The 13766-nt window shown below is 32.9% G+C and overlaps 3 protein-coding genes across 3 annotated transcripts; all 3 read left to right on the top strand.

Moving 5' to 3' along the window:
• The first annotated feature begins 2724 nt into the window (after window positions 1–2724).
• On the top strand, window positions 2725–4871 carry LOC138888542 (replication protein A 70 kDa DNA-binding subunit B-like). The gene is made up of 10 exons (XM_070170421.1): window positions 2725–2789; window positions 2881–2956; window positions 3146–3410; window positions 3530–3614; window positions 3699–3823; window positions 3902–3980; window positions 4073–4190; window positions 4271–4428; window positions 4516–4636; window positions 4743–4871. The coding sequence occupies exons 1-10, from the start codon at window positions 2725–2727 to the stop codon at window positions 4869–4871; spliced, it is 1221 nt and encodes a 406-aa protein (XP_070026522.1).
• A 2982-nt stretch (window positions 4872–7853) lies between these two features.
• Window positions 7854–11073, top strand: LOC138888541 (uncharacterized). Its single transcript, XM_070170420.1, has 4 exons — window positions 7854–7971; window positions 8224–8813; window positions 9057–9111; window positions 10079–11073. The coding sequence occupies exons 1-4, from the start codon at window positions 7854–7856 to the stop codon at window positions 11071–11073; spliced, it is 1758 nt and encodes a 585-aa protein (XP_070026521.1).
• Window positions 11074–11115: 42 nt separating this feature from the next.
• On the top strand, window positions 11116–11580 carry LOC138888540 (uncharacterized). Its single transcript, XM_070170419.1, has one exon. The coding sequence runs from the start codon at window positions 11116–11118 to the stop codon at window positions 11578–11580; it is 465 nt and encodes a 154-aa protein (XP_070026520.1).
• The last annotated feature ends 2186 nt before the right edge of the window (window positions 11581–13766 follow it).

The raw sequence follows: 13766 nt of genomic DNA, 5'->3' as shown, positions 1-13766 counted from the left end.
TACCGTAACTAACTCTCACTGCCTTCATAAGAATGCTCTTTATCATTCCTCTATTTACATTTATGCCATCACGCTGCTTCACCGGAGAAGGTGGCTAATAGCCCGTTTGCCCGAGCTGCAAAAATGAGAAGTGTTTTTTTTCAAAAGTATTTTTATTAAAAGTACTTTTGGTGAAAATCAGTTTGTGTGTTTGGCTAATTAGTTTGAAAAGCACTTTTGAGCAGCAATTAGTGTTTGGCCAAGCTTTAAAAAACTGCTTCTAAGTGTATTTTTCTCAAAAGTGTTTCTCAAAAAAGTGCTTTCTGAGACAACCTACTTTTTTCTACTTATCCAAAAATGCTTCTGCTTCTCCTCAAAAGCACTTTTTTCCCTTCCAAAAGCTTGGTCAAACTCTTCAAATTTTGGCCAAAAGTGCTTTTGGCCCAAAAAAACACTTTTGGCCAAAAAGAAGCTTAGCCAAACAGGCCAAAAAGAATGAAATTAGTACCAAGTATGAATGTTATTTAGCGAGCCAATTAATTGTTTTTTACGATTTATAATACATTAACAATGAAATTGTGATTTAAATGGAGTATTAGTTTCTGTACTCTCTAATAGCCTGTTTGGCCAAGTTTCTCAAGACAAAAAAGTGCTTTTTTTCCCAAAAGCACTTTTTTTTTCCTAATTTGAGGTGTTTGGCCAAGCTTATTTGGGAAAAAAAAGTGCTTTTGGGAAGAAACAGAAGCAGTTTCAGAGAAGCAGAAAAAAGTAGTTTCTTTCCAAAAGCAGAAGCAGAAGCAGTTTTGGCTTTTCTTCTTACCTAAAATACCCTTAACAAAATATAGTATATACCAAAATAACCCTTAAACCTAATACTTAGGATATTAATTTATAAATATTTCTTCTTATTTTTAGGAAACTTTCTAATATATAGTGTCTTTAGGGGTGAATGCTTTTATATTTGTTGAAGGAATTTTAATATATTTAACTTATATTAAAAGAATTAAGTACTTTTTAATTTTATTTTCATATTTTACTTAAATAAAATGAATTTTTTTAATTATTGCATGTAATAACAAAATTTTGATATTATTTATATACTTATAATATTAATTATTAAGTAAATCTATTCATGTCCTTATTCGTAATTTGACACTTAAAAGCACTTTCTAGAAAGCTTGGCCAAACACAAATTATTTCTCAAAAGTGCTTTTCAGACTGATTAGCCAAACACAAACTGATTCTCTCCAAAAGTACTTCTTTCAAAAACACTTTTTTCAAAAGCACTTCTCAAAATAAGCTGATTTCTCCGGCTTGGCCAAACAAGCTATAAGTACGTAATATATCAAAAAGTTCCGTAATCGATGTCTAAGGTACACTGAGAAATTCATTTACCATTACACTGTTATTTTTGGGGATTGGAAAGAGTATTTTATACCATCACACTGTTATTTTTGGGGATTGGAAAGAGTATTTTATACCATCACAATGTTATTTTTGGGGATTGGAAAGAGTATTTTAAGTACAAAAATGCAAGAGAGGTGGGAGGGAAGGCGAAACTTTTCCAGCATAGGAGCTTATCTATATTTATATTATATTAAAAGTACGAATGCCCTTAGCAAAATATCGTTTGCCTTTTTTACCCTTTAAGACATAGAGTTCCCATAGGACAATATAGTAATTTAAGTATTTCATAAATATTTAAAAATATCACTTAATTAATTTAGTTTTCGAATTTTTTGGTAAATTTTTCTTCAATTATTTGTTATTAAACTTTGCCTTAATTAATTGGTTAAATTTTGTCACGTTTCTTACCTTAGGAAACTTAACAAAAAAAATTTCCTAAACTTTTACTCTCATTAAATTTTGTCCCGTTTCTAACCCAAGGAAACTTAACAAAAAAAATTTCCTAAACTTTCACTCTCATTAAATAACAGATTCCCTTTACTTTTTGGAGTATTAAATAAGTTATTATATTGCCTTAATTATTTGGTAATAAAAATTTTGTACTGTTGCATAAGGAAAGTTTATTGTGAAATTGCACAAGGAAAGTTTATTGTGAAATTGCACAAGGAAAGTTTATTGCATGGGTAAAATGGAACCATCATTATTGTGGTTCCGTTGCACACAAGGAAAGTGTTTAGAATTTGACTTCGTCCAGGGAAACATTTTAGTAGAAGTTTTTATTATTTGGTAAATTTTTCTTGTCTCTTTGACCTACACACAAATTTACTTTATATAATTCCTTTTATGTGTCAAGTTGTGTACCATAATACTTCTATAAAAGAAGCTACAATGTCACTATTTAATCATCAAAGTTCGCCCTATTCCAACATCGCGATTTCAGGTGTTGTTTGTTTTTACTAATATCAACATCTTTTGCTACTTTGTATTTTCCAAGCACGTTTGCATGCACCAGTTTTTAGTGTTGTATCAATAATTTATTTTTATTGTTGCATCAATAATTTTTTTATTATATAGTTTTTGTTTCATGTTTTAGACTTGGCTAATTTCACATCTCACATAATTTACAAATTTTATTACAGGTTATTGAAGAATTGCAATTCATCACAGAAAATCGGTTAGACATTCGATCTAAGTCTTATCACTTAAATATTAGTATTATTTATTTCCTTTGTTGTATAATTAATAATACTTATAATTGCTATGCCAGCTCAAGTTGCTTGTTTTAAAAAGAATTAAAAATTATACCATCTGCTTTAATTTGTGTTATATTAATACTACATGATTTGTGTTATTACAATTTCCATGCTTGAATCACTCAGATTTCAACAATTACTTCTGTTCAGGTAAACAAACTTCCTTATATCATAAAAATAATCAATTATTGAATTAGTCACTTTGATAACTTATAAAACTCTTATGCATGCTTTATTTTAGGTACACTTGCAGTGAAAAGGAATTGTTAGGCCAATGTGTCCCAATTAATAGTCTAAGAGTATCTGATTCAAGTTGGGTAATACGAGTGTTAGCGTTTGGGAGTGGAATAGTAAAAGAGTTCAACAATAAAACAAATCAAGGAACCCGAAAATTGTGACATTAGTTGACGAAGAGGTAATTGTTATTTTATATCAATATTTTATTTCATGTCTTTTCATATTATATTTTTAACCATCAGATTAACTTACAGTGAAATTTTTTACAGGGAACAAAAATTCACGCTACACTTTTCAATGGTTATATTGAGTTGTGGAAAAATTATTTACAACAAAACAAGATCTGTTATATCATAAACGGACGTATCAATAGTGCAAATCCGAATTTTCAATCAGTGCACAATGAGCTTGAGATTGGATTTAAGGAAAGTACGTTAGTTGAAGAAAGCAATAGTCACTTTTCGACCATTGGTTTTTCAAATAATTTTATTTCATTCGATGAGGCATCAAAGTGCACCAATGGAACAATTTTTGGTAAGTTGTTTAGATTTCATCCCATAATCTTTCACTAAATATACAAACAATATTTTATTTCTATTCTGCTTATTAATTTTTGGGTAATATATATATAATTGTTTTGATATTCTTTTTAGATATAGTTGAAATTTTAGTGGATATTAAACCCTCCATGGGAGAAGGTTCAAAGAAACGAAGGGAGATAGTGCTTATCAACGAGATGTAAGTTGGTAGTTTTAGTTCAATATGTTAAATGTTTCTTCGTAATTAAGATGAATGTTTAATATATTTAATTGTAAATTTCAGGGTTGATAGAAAGACTGTAACCTTATGGAATGATTTCTCAGAGATAAACGGTCAAGTACTACAAAAATTGATTGATGAAAAACCTGTTGTTGCGACATGTGATATTAGGAAAACATCATATAGAGGTAATATATCAAGAACTTTGGTATTTTTTGTAAATTGTAGAATTTTTTATTATATTTAACTTTTTTTTATCTGTGAAGGAAATTTTTCTATATCTACTACGTACGTTAGTATAATGATAAATCCAAAGTTTGAAAAGGCGGTAGCTCTCCAAAAATGGTAATATTTGCTTAGGTTTTTTTTTTTTTTTTACGTTTAAGCAATCTTAGTAAAATATATTTATTATTATTTACTAATTACACAATATGCAGGCATGACTATAAGAAGGCAAAAAACATAGATATTAGTTCATTGCCAAATATACAACTGAAAAATGCTCGAGAAGTAAAGATTGAGGACATGAAAGATGATTCGTTCGACAATAAAGAGGTAAATTCTTCCAACTACTTAATATTTATACTTTTTAAAAATGTCCTATCTAACCTATTTTTTTTAATATTTATTTGCAGGATACATATTTTAAATTTAATGCAAGAATAAAAGATATAATGAACAAAGACGAACCATGGTATTCTTCTTGCAAGAAATGTTACAAGAAAGTGGACGTTATAAATAATATTACAAAATGTCATCGTTGTGGCGTCGAGAATGTTGATTACCAGGAAAGGTAAAACAGATAAAAAATTCAATTTTTTCTCTACATTTTCACATATCAATAAATGAGCTAATTGTTTGATTATTTATGAATTTGTAGGTATATTCTAAAGCTTGAGGTGTTTGATAAGAAAGAACGTTATTATGTTACACTGTTTGAATCCACAAGATACTTGCTTGGTTGTGATGTTACAACGTATATACAATCAATATCTCAAAATGTCAGATTATTTCTTGATTACACCATTACAAAATATACAAATTAGTGACATTTATGTGGTTTGAATACCTTATCCAATCTTAACTAATTTACTCTTTTTTGTACAGAAAGAAGAATCCAAATTTTATCGCAAATTGGTGTTGAGTCTGGAAAAAAAGTTCACCTTTCTTGTCAAAATTGATTCCAAAAATGGCGGCGATCGAGATGGAAGACGATTTATTGTGGAGGAGATCTAGGAAGTTGAAAAAATTGCTGCAATTGAAATAGATGAAGAGATACAAACGGAAACAGGAATTAAGAAGACCAAAAAAGTCGAAGAAGACATCAACAACCCAATAATTTGCAAAAAAGTTAAAATTGAAAAGGATTAGTGTTGTTGCATTCTCTAAGAAATATAAGCTCTTTTTTCCCCGTATTCTAGATAGTTATTGATCGTTGAAGTTTCTATTTTCTTTTAAACAATAAGGAACAACTTTTGCTGGCATAGCATATATAATATTTAAATATCAATTTTACTCGGTGTATTCTTTGTACTGTGTGTGTTTTAGTTGAATTAGAATACAATATTAACTACTAATTGTATTCCACAGGCTATTATTTATTAACCACATATGGCAAAACAAGGTACATATAAACATAATTAACAAATTATGTTCTTTATAATTTTGTTAATTGCGGCATTAATTTTTTTAAAAAAATATTTCTTTCTATATGTATAGATCAAGGCAATGTTTCTTATGCCATTCGGAGATTTAGCAAATATAATGCTTTACATGCGTCAAAGTCAAATTATGAAAACAACAATATATATGAAGAACAAAATTCAGGTAAAATTACTAATAGCCTGTAGCAGTTTCCTTGGCAAAATTCACTTCAAGCTGCATATTTTAACATATTACAACAGATCAATACATAATCACTTTTATTCATGTATGTGTATTAATTATTTTTAAATAATTTTGGCTCCACTAAAATATTATAGGCTAAAAATGTTTATTTACTGCAACTTCTGCAAATGAAATTCTATTTCATTATAGCATAAATCAATTTAATTGTTGGGCCCATTATCCATCTAAAATCCTACTATAAATTCGTTACCCTTTACTTAGTTTTACGTACTCACATTTGATTTCAGTTAACAAGTATGGCTATCATATATGTGAAGGCTCTGGTGCTTATACAACTCTGATTGATCGTCTGTTTAATACTTGTCGGTGATTGATATGTTGTGCATTAAATGTTTTGTTTTACCATCTAAAGTTAAAACTAGCCATTTCTTGTGGATGCTTTTCCATGCTGACATATATAGTATAACCATTGATCATAGAAGAATGTCAAAGATGCTTTAGAATTTTGCCTTTGAAAAACATAGCGTATCAGCATGTGGAGTCCATCTTAATAGTATGGCCATTGACCATCTTAAGTTTTTCATGCTCAAATGGAACAAGTCCTCATGCACCTTGTCTCTTCATATAGCCTATTCCGCATGTGTCCATGTAGGATACCAATTATTCAGACAGATAAGCCATTTAATCTTGGACCGTTGACTACGGTAGCATCGGTCATAGAAGTACGGAGGTTAAAATTACCGGCGTTGAATGCTATAGTTGCGACGCCGGTAGCGGCAACTTTGTCACTCTCATATTTAGATTTCATTGATACCTTCGTCATTTTTGCCATAATTATTTTTTAAGGACCTTGTCTTTTTTTTTCTTCTTCTATTTATGAACCTTCGCATGTCGTCAATTTTTTTAAATATAATTAGTAGAATTTACTTTGGATCTAAAATATGCTTCTTATTTTTGGGAAATCTTGACTCAATCAATGGAATATATTGATATTGAAGAAAGAAGACCAAGGAAGCAACGCAGGATAAATTGGTTTTTGAAGGCTCTATCAAAAGAGTGTGAAATTGAAGGTAATATACAGTACTAAATTATCCAGCAAAATTACTTACATTTATTTGTGTTCGAGTTATTACCTTCTACTACTCATAACATTTGGCTACATATATATAGGTGAAATTGTCTCTAAACCATCTACATCCTGTACTCAGAAGTTGGAAAATGTTCCTGATTGCATTCATTGTCACACTATGAGGTTTCAGCATGAAACTCCAACATTTTGTTGCGGAGAGGGATCAGTAAGATTGGTAAATACTGAAGTTCCAATACAATTATACGAGTTACTTGTTGACGAGTCAGACGAAGCAAAAGAGTTCCGTCGAAACATTAGAGCATATAATAGTATATTTGCATTTACGTCTTTTGGTGTTAGACTTGACAAAGAACTTGCATCTTCAAGGAAAAGAGTTTACACCTTTAAGGCACAAGGTCAAATTTATCACGATCTTCCGTCATTGCTTCCACGTGAGGATAATCTATGTTATTTTCAATTATATTTTTTTGACACGGACAATGAATTATGCAATCGGATTTCAAAATTGCAAGAAGCCAACTTATCTGAGGAAGTTGTGACGAAAATTAGGCAGCTAATGGATGGGAATCCTTATGCACAATTCTTTTGCCAGCTAAAGGATCATTCAAGCTTCCAAGATTTACAAATTCGAATTGCTGCCAATGCTACACTGGATCAACGTGTCTACAACAAACCATCAGTAGATCAAATTGCTGCAATTTGGATAGATGGAAACAATCCAAATGTACCATTCGATAGAGAGATTATTGTTCATGAGCATTCCGGCAACAAACATAGAGTCAAACATTATTATGGTTGCTATGACCCACTCCAATATCCTCTGTTTTTCCAAATGGAGAGGTTGGCTGGCACCAAGGAATACACAAATATAAATCAAAAAGAGGTGCAAGTACATCTGAAGTTGCCAATGTAAACCAGAATGTCCCAACATACACGTCCGCTAATGAGGTGTTTCACAAAGAGGAGCAAGGTAAAGTATTGCAATTAAATTACGTATCACTTTAGTTTTCTTATTTGAATATTAACTACACTAACAGATACTACTTATTTTTGTAGGGGTACGTCGTGAATCTAAATCATGCGTGTCTTGTAGAGAGTATTATTGCTACAAATTTCAAATACGCAAAGGAGAAAAGACAATACTACTATTGTGCGGACGGTTATTGCAACAATTTGTGGTTGACATGTACATCAAGTTAGAAACAACAAGACTTGAATTCTTTAGATTAGAGCAAACACTACTTAGAAGGGAAATATTGCAAGGTATAGTTGATAGTATCATGGCTGGAGAATATAGAGGAGATAAAGTTGGCCAAAGAGTAATATTACCGGCATCATTCATCGGAGGCCTTAGAGATATGCGCCGTAGGTATATGGATGCAATGGCTTTGGTTCAACGTTTTGGAAAACCAGATTTTTTATCACAATGACATGTAATCCCGATTGGGCGGAGATCCAGGAAAATCTATGCGAAGGACAACTTGCACAAGATAGACCAGACTTAGTGACTAGAGTTTTTAGGGCAAAATTACAGGATTTAAAGGATCAGATTTTTAAGAAAAAAATATTTGGTCATGTTGCGGCACATGTCTTCGTGGTTGAATTCCAAAAAATAGGCCTACATACACCTTTTGATAATACTTGAACAAGGGTACAAGATAACATCAGCAGACCAATATGACAAGTTTATTTCTGCGGAACTTCCTGATGAAGAAGAATATCCACTCTTGCATGACTTAGTTGTCAAGCATATGATGCATGGTCCATGTGGAAAACATCGTCCAACAAATTTATGCATGACGGATGGTCAATGCAAGAATCACTATCCTAGGCCATTTAGTAATAAATTAATACAAGGAAAGGATGGATACCCTATTTATAAGAGAAAAAATGATGGAAAGATCGTAAATGTCCGTGGCATGAGAATGAATAATCAGTGGGTTGTGCCATATAATCCTTACTTACTAACTAGATACAATTGTCATATTAATGTGGAGTCTTGCTCTGGAGTGAAAGCAATCAAGTATCTCTATAAGTATATATATAAAGGACATGATAGGTGTACTGTTTATATTGAATCAGATGATGGCAAAAAAGTAGTTGATGAAAAATCCAAAATTTTCAAGACGCACGTTGGGTGTCTCCGCCAGAAGCACTATGGAGAATTTATGAATTCAATCTCAGTGAAATGCAACATCCGGTCATTAACCTTCAACTACATCTCCCGGATAGACAAACAAGTAAATATTTATCTCTAACAAGGTTAATTAAAACTTTTGATGAAATAAATAACTATACAAGTTTCTGTGAAATGTCAATACACAGTGTGCTATTGGAGCAAGCAAAATTTGCAAAATGTGATTGCGTGGGAATATGCAATGCTAACCATGCTCACGGAATATTTTCGGACATGCTCGAGGGATACTGAAGCACGACAATACCTATACAAAGAATTTTCAGAGTATTATGTGTGGAACTCACAGGGAAAGATATGGACAAAAAGAAAAACAAGATCAGTTATTGGTCGAATTGCTACTGGTAAGATGATCTATCTATTCTCTTTAAGATAAATCTTGATGAAATTAATAATTTGAAACAATATTAGTCTTGTAGGATTGGGCACTTTCTGTTTGATAAATTAAAACAATTAAGGCATCAACCAAATAATACGCAGTCTAGGATCTGATATACAGACTATCAAAAAACAGAAGTCAGGGGTAGAAAATTCACAACATAAATGTGAGTTTCAGAATGTAGCCAATCCTAAACCCAAATAAAGGAGGAGGGTAATGACAGGTTGACGCCAGCGGAAAAATAGTCAAAAGTATAACGAAGCTGTGATTTATAGTCCGTAAACAAATGCGAGTCCTTTGGAACTATTTATGCAAAATAGAATATGGCTATTACTTAAAGTTCTAATCTATAATAACAAGAATCAGTAAATCTAGATAGTTTTTTCCGGGGGTCCTATTCCTTTTACTGCAATATGGCTATATAACAGTCTATAAGAGTTCATCATTATTTCTTAGAGTTGAATCCATTAGCTTCGTTACACGATTGATTGAAATAAAATAGGACACAATGACTTCAACTAATGCCTAATCTATTTTTGGCATATGGCCGAGTTGAAGTTAACGTGATGAAGATACTAAATGGAAAATATTTTTTGTGCTGCAAACAAAAATATATACAAATGTGTATAGTGCAAAATTATCAAAAACTATTTGCACTTGTCTACAGCAAAGTTAGAAGTTGGTGTTATACGTTTCTTGATAAACATATTTCAATTCTTATCAGCTAAGAATATTCTAAGGCTTCAACAAGAATTCAGAATCCAACATGTTTAAATAACGACACTTCTTTTAAGTAAAGAAGGAATATATTTTGGCATTAGCCATTGACTAGGCTACATTATACTGACAGTCTGCACCCTGTTGTATTTTATCTGGATAAATGATAATGATTAGTCTTAGCAGTTAATATAGAATTTTACTCAATGTTACAGCTAATCGTAGAGAAGGCGAAAGGTATTATTTGAGATTATTGTTGAATCACGTCAGAGGACCCTTATCGTTTAAAGACTTGCTAACTGTTAATGGAAGAGAGTGTGAAACATTCAAAGAAGCTGCAAAGGAAAGAGGTTTATTAGAATCAGACAACAGTATTTCAGAATGCTTACGTGAAGCGGTCCTCTTCAAAATGCCATCAGCGCTGAGAAATTTATTTGCAACAATTTTGGTTCATTGTAATCCAACGGACATTAGGAAGCTCTGGGAAACCTATTACGAAGATATGCCAGAAGACTTTAGAAAAATACATGACAATTCTCATGTTGCTCAACTCCAATGCACGTTGAAGAGCATCAATTATTTCTTAGAGAGCATGGGCAAGAAAATTGACAAGTATGACTTCCCTAAACTTGATCATGGGAGGGATAATGGTAATGTATCGGAATGCAGAGAAATAATCGAAGAAAGGTCTATAAATGTATCGCCCGAAGATTTTGATGCACAATCAAAACTAAATCCTGAACAAGAACAAGCTTTCAAGACTATATTAGAGAGAGTCGACTCTGGCAGAGCGGGATTGTTCTTTGTGGATGGATCTGGAGGAACTGGAAAAACATTCCTATATCGTGCATTGCTTGCAAATCTTAGATCAAGAGGCATGATAGCTTTAGCAATGGCAACAAGTGGTGTAGCAACTACAATTTTACCCGGAGGTCATACAGCTCACTCTAGATTCGACATCCCTCTTCAGACAACTGATACAACAATCACAAATATGTCAAAACAGAGTGATGGTGCTAAATTGATAAGAAAATCAAAGCTAATAATTTGGGATGAAGCACCTATGGCCAATCATCAGATGATTGAAACCGTTGATAGGAGCTTCAGAGATATAATGGATATTAATGAACCCTTTGGTGGAAAAGTGATGGTCTTCGGAGGTGATTTTCGTCAAGTACTACCAATAGTTCCAAAATCTACCAGAGCTTAAACAATAAATGCAAGCTTGGTAAAATCATATTTGTGGAATAAAATGGAAAAGATTCAATTAATAAGAAATATAAGGGCAAGAGCAGATCCAACATTTAGCGATTTCTTACTACGGATTGGTAATGGAGAGGAACCTACAATAAGAGATGATATGGTCCTTCTTCCAGAAAAATTGATCGTCAAACATGATGGTGATAGTACTGGTGAAGATAATTTAATAAGAGAAATATTTCCATCTCTAGATGAAATGTCAAGTTGTGCAAAATACATGACAGAAAGGGCTATCTTGGCTAGAAGAAATGAGTATGTTGATCAACTAAATGAGATGTTAATTGCTAAATTTCCTGGTGAAAGCAGAACCTTTTTGAGTTTTGACTCCGCAGAGGATGATACCAACAACTACTACCAGGAAGAGTACTTAAATACTTTAACACGAAGTGGCCTTCCACCACACAAGTTTGTGTCAAATTGCTATTCTCTATCTTTTTGTGAATTCACTGTGTACTAGATCTGACAATATAAAAAGAATCTCTCGATATATTTTTAATTGAGATAAATTTATTAAACTTACCGTAATCCTATTATGTATACTCATGCAAATTCATCTTATACAATTTTTCCTTCAGAGTTTTACACAAAAGTTGCATGCGTTCCTTTTAGTTCTAAGAATACTCAATTCTATTATTGAAGTCAATATTCGAAACTTATAGCAAATGTAACATTCAGGAAAGACAAAAAAATAGAAGATCATTCTGAGAATTGGGAATTATATTAATATAGACTATTGTTGGACTTTAAGCCATTGGGCTTTAAAGTAGAAGAAGTGTGAATTGGAAATGGAGGGAAATAAAATGGAGGGAAAATGAAAAATTTGAAGAAGTGAACTTTTGTCTTGCACTTTGTCCCTCATTGGTGAGGGACAACCACATTTGTGTGCTTATATATAGAATCACTTCTTAAAGCTCTTAAAAGGAGTTGAAGAGAATGAACCCTCACGCCGTCGTCGTCGCTCGCTCGGCTTCGGCTTAGGCTTTGTCAAATGATCGATGAGATTATTTTTTAGACAAAATTTATTTAATTATTTAATAATTAATTAAATGCCAAGTCACTGCTGGAAATACGCCAGAATCTTGCTAAAGATTCAGAGAGCCTATCTGACCGCGATTCTGCCGCGGTCGCGGTGGAACCGCGGTAGGTTTATTCAGAGAGCCTCTCTGACCGCGGTTCTGCCGCGGTCGTGGTGGAACCGCGACAGGTTTATTCAGAGAGCCTCTCTGACCGCGGTTCTGCCGCGATCGCGGTAGAACCGCGGCAGGCAGTGTATTCTTCTGAAAAGTCACCTTTTCCAGACGCCTCTTCTGATAATTGCCTATAAATTCTGAGGCAATTCTCCATTTTCTAGACGCAAAAAACACTCCAGAACTTCTTTCTTTCTGAATAAACTGCATCTTAATTCGCAGTCTCTCTCTCTCAAATTCGTAAGTGTGATTTTGCTCCGTTCTTTGAGTTCGTTGGTATCCTGCAGTTTGTATTGCCACTGTTGTAGGAAGGTTTATTCCGCTTTATCCTAGAAGGATTTAATCCATTACCTTGGCAACGTGTGAGGGGGTTAAAATTCCTTAAGGACACACAAGAAAATTATGGACTCGGAATAATTCTGATTCTTTATTGTTTTTTCTAAATTTCTTTATTCTTCTAACAGTTTTGTTTTCTGATTTTTGTTTTAACACAGTAACGCTCACAAGCTTACGGAATTTTATAAATTACTAACGTTTCTGTGTTGATTATTAAACTGTTTTCTATATACTTTGTTGGAGACTAAAGTCTTGTTGCTTTCTACTCCTATAATTGTTTCTGTCCGGTTTAAAGTACATAAAAACTTTGCCGGAATAATAAACGTACGGGTTTGAAGTATATAAAAACTTCACCATTGTTACGTGTTGTATGGTTGGTTTGGTATTCAGTTTGAAGATATCAAAAACTTCACTGATTAACAAGTTCTGTATTGTTTTCAACTTTACAGAAATATGACGAATGAAAGCCAAACTAATGGAAGTGTTGCGGGAACGATTTCTACTGTTATGAGTGTTGCTGCCTCGTCAAGCCATTCTACTCCAGCTCATGCTATGGCACCGGCAGAAAAACCCGGAAAGTTTTCCGGTATTGACTTCAAATGCTGGCAAATGAAGATGCTCTTCTATCTTACTACGTTGAGTTTGCAACGTTTCATCAAGGAGGATCCTCCGGTCATGGATGAAAATACTCCGGATGATGAACGACTTGTTGTAACTGAAGCATGGAAACATTATGATTTCTTGTGCAAAAACTACATATTGAGTTGTTTGGAAGATGGCTTATACAATGTCTATAGTGTCATGGAAACTTCAAAAGCGTTATAGAATGCACTTGAGAAGAAGTACAAGACTGAGGATGCCGGACTTAAGAAGTTTGTGGCTGCAAGGTTTTTGGATTTCAAGATGATTGACACTAGGTCAGTCATAACTCAAGTCCAAGAATTACAAGTCATTGTGCATGACCTCCTTGCTGAAGGTATGACCCGAATCAATAATTTTATTAATAAGATTTATCTTATTATTAATTATGAATTTGTTATTGAAGGTATGGTCATAAATGAGGCCTTTCAAGTCGCTGCTTTCATTGAAAAGTTACCTCCGTTGTGGAAGGATTTTAAGA

This window comes from Nicotiana sylvestris, chromosome 3, assembly GCF_000393655.2.
Source record: "Nicotiana sylvestris chromosome 3, ASM39365v2, whole genome shotgun sequence".
NCBI lineage: Eukaryota > Viridiplantae > Streptophyta > Magnoliopsida > Solanales > Solanaceae > Nicotiana > Nicotiana sylvestris.
Note: the sequence above shows the minus strand (reverse complement) of the source record. Positions and strands in the feature narration are given on the sequence as shown.

Coding starts and splice junctions, on each gene's coding strand:
- LOC138888541 (XM_070170420.1), top strand. CDS start 7,854: ATGGCTGGAGAATATAGAGGAGATAAAGTTGGCCAAAGAGTAATATTA. Junction 7,972..8,223: donor TGCAATGGCTTTGGTTCAAC/GTTTTGGAAAAC, acceptor TACTTGAACAAG/GGTACAAGATAACATCAGCA. Junction 9,112..10,078: donor TATTGGTCGAATTGCTACTG/GTAAGATGATCT, acceptor TCAATGTTACAG/CTAATCGTAGAGAAGGCGAA.
- LOC138888540 (XM_070170419.1), top strand. CDS start 11,116: ATGGAAAAGATTCAATTAATAAGAAATATAAGGGCAAGAGCAGATCCA.
- LOC138888542 (XM_070170421.1), top strand. CDS start 2,725: ATGATTTGTGTTATTACAATTTCCATGCTTGAATCACTCAGATTTCAA. Junction 3,411..3,529: donor CACCAATGGAACAATTTTTG/GTAAGTTGTTTA, acceptor TATTCTTTTTAG/ATATAGTTGAAATTTTAGTG. Junction 4,429..4,515: donor AATGTTGATTACCAGGAAAG/GTAAAACAGATA, acceptor ATGAATTTGTAG/GTATATTCTAAAGCTTGAGG.